A 7,819-nucleotide genomic window follows, 5' to 3' on the forward strand; every position below is an offset into this window, starting at 1 on the left:
GTGGGAGGAAGATCAACACTTTCCCTGATCACACGCTCAAGCATCCAAATCACGCGAAAACACAACACATGCAAACCCTGAAACTCTGCTACACACACCAAATACTCCATACCCCAACACACAAATTCATTCAAATGCTGGCTTTGTTTTAGTTAGAAAACAATATGTGACCCTGGACCACAAAACCAGTCATAAGGGTCAATTTTTGGAAATTGAGATTTATACATCAGCTGAATAAATAAGCTTTCCATTGATGTGTGGTTTGTTAGGATCGGACAATATTTGGCTGAGATACAACTATTTGAAAATCTGGAATCTGAGGGTGCAAAAAAATCAAAATATTGAGAAAATCATCTTTAAAGTTGTTCAAATGATGTTCTTAGCAATGCATATTACTAATCAAAAATTCAGTTTTGATATATTTACAGTAGGAAATTTACAAAATATCTTCATGGAACATGATCTTTACTTAATATCCTAATGATTTTTGGCATAAAAGAAAAATCAATAATTGTGACCCATACAATGTATTGTTGGCTATTGCTACAAATATACCCCAGCGACTTAACACTGCTTTTGTGCTCCAGGGTCACAAATATACTAAACAAACACTACAAAATTCAAATGTTGGCTGTTTTTGCTATAAAAGCCACATATTTATCAAACAAACACTTAAAAAAATCAAATGTTTGATTTGTTTTTGTTATAAAAAAACTATTTACTCAATGAATAGTAAATACTTCAAATAGCTTTGCTTTGCTTTAGTTCTAACAAAAACATATTTACCAAACAAACACTAAATAATTCAAATATTATCTTTTTTCCTGTTAGCAAAAACCAAATATTTACCAAACATAAACCAAATAATTCAAATGTTGGCTTTTTTTTGTCATAAAAAAAATCAATATTTACTAAACAAACTATTAACTATGAACACTATGTGATTCAAATGTTAGCTTTATAATATTATTTTTGTTTTTTTATTAAAAAACAGTATTTACTAAAATCAAATAAATATTATGTTTATTATTATTAAAACCAGTATTTACCAACTAACTCTTAATCATTCAAATTTTGCATGTGTTTTTGTTATAAAACAAATATTTATATATTTATCAATAAACATGTAATAATTCAAATGTTGGCTTTGTTTTTATTATAAAAAACAATATTTATCAAACCAAAACTAAATATTTCAAATGCTAGGTTTGTGTTTTATTCTAAAAAAAAATATATAATATTTACCAAACAAACACTAAATGATTCCAATTCTGGCTTTGCTTTTATTATAAAAAAAAAAAATCAAATATTTACAAACAAATACTAAATAATACAAATGTTACCTTTGTTTTTGTAAATAAAAACTTTTTTGTAAATAAAAAAATACTAACAACAACTTATAATTATTAGATAATAATTCAAATGTTGGGTTTGATTTTGTTATAAAAGTCAGATATTACATATTGACCAACAAAAACTGATATCTGTATATCTAAACAAATACTGATGATAACTGATAAAACTTTGTGGATATTATAAAAATAATGTTTATAAAACAAACACTAAATAATTACAATACTGGCTTTAAGTTTTATTTTAAAAACCAATTTTTTGCTATAATAAATTTGCTAATCAGTGTAGCTTTGCAGATTATCTGTATTTACTTAGCATTCATTATGTAAATATGTAGATTTTTATCTTTTTAAACTTCTCAATAATTCAAAAATTTTTCTTACTGTAATACAGTTCTTCTGCAAGACAATGTATTGCAAAACTATGAAGGATTTCCTCAACAACTATCATTTTATTTTCATTAACACAGTCAACACAGCATATTTAACAAAACCTTTTTGAAAGGCAAAGCCCCTTTAGAAGATATAGTGTAACACGGACATCACAAACACAAAAAGTCAAAAGACAAGGTGGAGAATGAATTTCCAATCGTGTGCTAGGGGTGCTCCGATTGATCGGCTACCGATCATTATCGGCCGATAATCACGTTGGGATGATTGATCGGCGGTCTCTAAAAAGGCCGATCTCAAAGACGTAATTTCACAAAGTGAGATCACCGCGCTCCCTCTTTCTTTCTCAAAATACGCAAATGTTTTCAAATCACCACATCGCATCTGTCTATAAGCGAGCTGCACGCTGCACAGTTTACACAGGAATCGTCACTTGCACAATCGAGGCAGTGTCACATCTTCACTAAAGTTTATAAACTGCATTACTTTTTAATTCTTGCCAGTGTTTAATCATTCAGCACTCGAGCGCTCTCCTGGAGACCGTATGCTCATGCACACTCGCAGCACACACACATAACGCCAGGTTCACATTACTCTGTTTGCAGTGCAAATGTGGTGCATATTTTTTCCGCGCTCATGTTAACGGATTAATAAAGCGTTCACTGCACACGGTTGCGGTCCGGCAGTGCGTTCAGGAACGGTGCGTCTGCAGCAGTGCAGAGATCGATTCCGCTGCGCTGAATTAAAGTAACAGCGCATTTTTTTGCAGTAAATATGAACATGGATTGACACGAAAATGTAGTAATTACACCATAAATGCATATTATTAAAGTCTACTGTGTTTCACAGTCAACACATATGGCTTTTTGGCTGGGTTTAAAGGGAAAGACCACTTTTAGATAAACAAGGCAATAATAGATGGCACTCGTGGAGGTAGGAAAACATAGTTCTTTATGAACCGCAGGATTGCTTGTAATAAGGATTTCAATGCAAAAGGAAAGGCAGTAGAGCTGACTATTTCTGTCAATGGTAAGTTTGTGATAACGTAAGAAAAGTAGTTTAAATGTTTGCCACTTGCTTGAGCAACTTAGTATATAAATCTAGAAGTAAACGCAAAAGTAAAACGCATTGAATAATGTGTTGCTTATATTTATTGTGCATAAACATGTCTGTGAAAGACTATTACTGTACTGTGTAAAAAAAGAATCGCAATGCTGAAAAAGCACTTTCAGTGACAGTGTTTGGATTTGAAATCAAAATAATGGATAAATGTGTTTGTGGTAAGCACGGATCAGTAGCAGACTCCTGTGTGAAAGCTGCTTCTCTCACAAGAGACACCTAAGAGGGGAATTCCCCCCATTTTCAAAAATGAAATTCAGGCCCTGAATAAGTGTCTAAAAATCCTGATTGGAGTATCACAATAAATAGTTATAAATTATAAAAAGAAGGCTTTAAAAAGATCGGTATCGGCAGATACTGCTTTCTGTGATCGGTGATCGGCCTCAAAAACCCTGATCGGAGCACCCCTATCGTGTACGCTGGCCAAGAGGTGACAACTTTTGATTTAAATGTCTTCTATCAAATATGCTTGTCAAATTAAAACAGTGTGCTAAATATACATTTGCAATTATTTTATAGATTATCTGCTGGTGTGTCGTTCGGTGCCACCCCTCTGAGCTCAGCAGGTTTATTTGATGTGTATGAAGCACATGGAGACGAGCCGAGCTAAAATTATCCTGCGAGATCTGAAAATAATCAGCATGTGGGATGCCATGAATGACTCACTGATGACACGAATACATTTACAACACACAGAACCGAAGCAGAGAACAAGCTGAACTTACTTTGGCATCCTGAACATCATCGGGCCAAAAAATGGGGGGAAAAAAGAGATAAACATTGCATAAATGAGTTCAGTCTATTATTTGCATTCTTAAATTTTCAAAAGGGTTTTAACCGTTTTTAGCCACAGCAAAATATTTTAAGTAGCAGAAGGAACTGTTAAAACATCAAAGATTAGACTAATACAGTGACTGGTTAACTTTAATCAACCTACGACACAAAGACGCTTCAGATGTGGAGCAATTTGATGAAAGATCACGAAGAACTCAATATTTACCAGCAAACACCAAATACTGTAAATGCGGGCTTTGTTTGTAATAAATCTAAATATCTACCAAAAGACATTAAACTATTTAAATATGGGCTTTGTTTTTGTTATAAAAACTAAGTATTTACTTTAAAAGAAATATTTAAATATGGGCTTTGTTTTTAATATGAAAAAACTAATATTTATCATAAAATACTAAATTCAAATGTAAGCTTTGTTTTTTATATAAAACTAAATATGACCAAAAAACAATAAATAATTCAAATGTTAGCTTTGTTTTTGATATAAAAACTGAATATATACCAAACAAACACTAAATAATTCAATCATAGCTTTGTTATAAAAACTAATGTTTACCAATGTGCAATTCAATAAATTATTACAGACAGTGTTGATTTTAAAAGTGCACATGATTGAACTACACAGCAGAAAATTGTGAAATCTTGAACTGGTTTTATTTAAAGCAAAAATATCATTTAACATCAATGAATCAACTTGAGACCAGCAAAACTCATTTTTTGGGGTTAAATCAGTCAGTAAGGGGTCTTTAAGGTAACAATCGCGGGTTACTACTTTCCCAGTGTCGATTCAACACATTAAACCTAAAACTCTGACAAAAAAAGTGCATAGTTTGCAGAAAGCACTTTGGTTCTAGGCCAGGTGAATTGATTTTTTTTAACTGATTGATTAAACATGAGTTTGGCTCAGTACTCTGCTCTTAAACGCTGGGTAAAGACACACACATCCCAGCACTGCGCAGATGAATCTTTAGTGTTCGCTTTCCTCAGAGTCTGAATCATTTATGATTGCTGATCTGCAAAGATTCCCGTTTGAATTAAAACCCAATTAGCGTTCGGCCCTGCGGTGAAGGTCCAGGAGGAGGCTTCGACTGCTGAGTCAGCAAGAGCAGAAATCAACCTGATATACTGTATATATATCAGATAAAACAGATCAGACCAGAGGAAGTGACACACAATCTCATTTCAGTTTCCTCAAAATCAACATCAAAACTATTTACTTTGGTAATTCATCTTTCATCATTCATCAATAATAACATGCTCCACTTTTGAAACGACTTTGAGTCTGACATCGACATCGCTCTGACATCGAATCACGTTAACAAACAAAAACACATATTTATACATTTTAGCAAACTTACATTTGCACTGTATGTGCTAAATTTCACCAAACATATTATCCTGCTTCACTTGGAAATTCGCCATATTGTGGATGTAAAATGAATTGCAAATAGATGAATCTCACAAAAACTATGGCCAGATCATATTTTATACCAGTCTATATATTGCGGTAATATGAAAATAAATATGAAAATCATTGCATTATGCAAAAAAAACAATATCTTTAAAAGTTTTTGTTATGCAAAATATAAATTTATTTTTTCTTTCTCTTTGATTTTCATGTAAAATATCACCCGGACAGGTTTCATGAGCTCTACAATCATGACTAAAGCAATAAACACAAGCACACACTTCTCTAAATTTCACACATTTCATTTGTTTATTTCTACAGTGTTACAAAACTCACATGATTTTACATTCATTCAGGGTACAGATCAACTAAATCACGACTCGTATTCTCAAGTGTGATGAAAGAGACTCAAAACATTCATTTTATATCACTAAACAGGAATACGTTTTCAAATCAATCTATATAAATATTGAACAGAATACACTAATAGATTGTATTTCGAACACTGAAGTGCAAAAGTGTTTCTAGTGTAAAACATACAGAGATGGCAGAAATACAGCGGCCCAAAATACAGTTCGCTTCACTCACACTTATAACTGTGTGAACATTACAGAAACCTCACTTTTCTTCATTTGAAGCCTCAGTGTGTTTTCAGCTGCTGTTTTGGTGATTTTTAGTGGTTGAGGTCAGTTCTTCTGTCGTCTGATTGAGAGTTTAGAGTGTTTTATCCAGTAAAAGCTCTTTTAGTGTAATTGTAGAAACGTCCAGCTTCAGCTGGAGCTTCTCGTGTCAAATCTGGACTGGTTTTGATCAAGTAAAGGTCAGAATAAGTGCAGTAATATCTCCAGATGAACACTTACTGCACTGAAGCAGCTCAGCTTTACTTGATTCTCCATCAATCATGTTTTAGAGTCTCAAATCTGATCCTCAGGATCTTTTGAGGAGCGTTTGTTTCCAGAAGCTTTACTTTCACTGTTCCTCAGCGGAGGAATGATCTTCACAAGCCTCCAGAACATCTCACATCTTCTGAGGAGCCTTTATTTCTTCAGCTCTCAATCAGCATTGCATTGCATTACATGTTTGGATCGTTTCAATCTCATCTTATCAAGACATATTATTGCAGATATAGAGCGACCACTGATATTTAGATCATTTTATGTCAGTATCTGCTGTCCGGTTATAAAGATCTCATTCATTTACATTACAAGCATCAGAATTACGTCATACAAATATCAGCATCTGCACCAAATTGCATATTTAAGTTTGGGCCTTAGAATAAAACTGAGCTGTTTTTCCTCCATATTCTCACTATATCAGACTGTATGAGCCATAAAAGCCTGATAGATCTAGGGCTGGGCGATATAGCTAAAAAATATAACAACGATATATGTAACCTTTTTTAAAACAGAGCAATAGAAAAAAAAATTACATTTAACCAATGTCTTTTTAATTTGCCCACTTTATTAAGACAAACAACAAATATATATATAAAATTTAAACAAATATCTCCTTTCTTATGTTTCATATGCAGATTAAATAAGTCTTAAGGAAACTTTTGGCTTGTTTCCCGAGGCCAAAGGAGGGTGTAATGAGCAAAACAATGCAGCACATTAATTGTCAATTCAAATAACTGTCTATAAAAACGTGCATAACATCTAAATTAACATATATAAATCAAATATAATTTTGTAAACTGCATAAACAATTACGAACAAAACAGCATCATGTGTTTATGCATTGCTTAGCCTAATACAAAGAGCCAAATCGCCGATCACACAGACTGCATTTAAAAACATGAGACGCAGTGAAATAAAATAAACCTTCACAAATTCGCGTTGCCTTTTCTAAACGTTAAAACTGTTTTAACTTTGCATGACTTTCTTTGCATCTCTTGCATGAGACGCGAGTGCAGCAGTCATATTTGTCCGTCTAAAAAATGTGCTGAATATGCGTTGTGTGTGAATGGCTTGGTTTCGGTTTTAACCTAATCAAGATCTTCTCCGCATTGAGCTACTATATTTCTCTAATATTTTGAATGCTTAACACAGCAGCGGCGCGTCTCGTGGGCTAGACTAACAAAACATTAAAATGCAACAATGTCACTCACATCATCACCGCATCTCGCGCGCCACTGATGACGCTCCCTGACGCACACCTAACATTCAAATGCAAATGTTTATTTTAAATTCGACTAATATTCATTTTTTATTCACAATCTCCTCACTCCAGCACTCATTTCAGCATGTGTTCGTGTGTGCTGTCTGCGTCACTCATAGTACGTGCCTATATCGAACAATTTTTATATTGTTATCGATGAAGGTGTACCGTCGATAAATATCGATACCGTTTTATCACCCAGGCCTAGATGGATCTCAACAAAAAACACTTATGTAAACTTTACTTTTTTAGATTTATTTAATTTTTTGTCTGCAGTTTCAATAAACTCTTCTGTTTCTAAATATTAGAAATGTATGACAAATATTACTATTATTATATATATATATATATGACTATTAAATGACTTATTTCACGACAAACACTACAGGGTTAATAAATTGACATGTTTTAATATTTTATCTAATACAATGACATTCATACATTTCACATGTGATTTAAGTGTGTAAATACTTTGAGGCCGCTGGAGATCTGTGTGTGTGTGTGTGTGTGTGTGTGTATGAGTGTGGAACGTGTGTGTGTGTGTGTGTGTGTGTGTGTGAGAGTGTGTGTGTGTGTGTGTGTGTGTGTGTGTGGGGGTGCG

The 7,819-nt window shown here is 33.3% G+C and overlaps 1 protein-coding gene across 1 annotated transcript in view; it reads right to left on the minus strand.

The window, feature by feature from the left end:
• Positions 1 to 3,311: 3,311 nt before the first annotated feature.
• The window catches only part of LOC107564403 (AP-1 complex subunit sigma-2), a 27,615-nt gene continuing 23,107 nt past the window's right edge, over positions 3,312 to 7,819 (minus strand). The window contains exon 5 of the mRNA XM_016249488.1: positions 3,312 to 3,595. Within this exon, the coding sequence (XP_016104974.1) occupies positions 3,545 to 3,595 (51 nt within the window). The 3' untranslated portion in view covers positions 3,312 to 3,544. The remainder of the gene's footprint in view (positions 3,596 to 7,819) is intronic.

Source organism: Sinocyclocheilus grahami, unplaced genomic scaffold (genome assembly GCF_001515645.1).
Source record: "Sinocyclocheilus grahami isolate Dianchi unplaced genomic scaffold, SAMN03320097.WGS_v1.1 scaffold932.1, whole genome shotgun sequence".
In the NCBI taxonomy this organism is placed as follows: domain Eukaryota; kingdom Metazoa; phylum Chordata; class Actinopteri; order Cypriniformes; family Cyprinidae; genus Sinocyclocheilus; species Sinocyclocheilus grahami.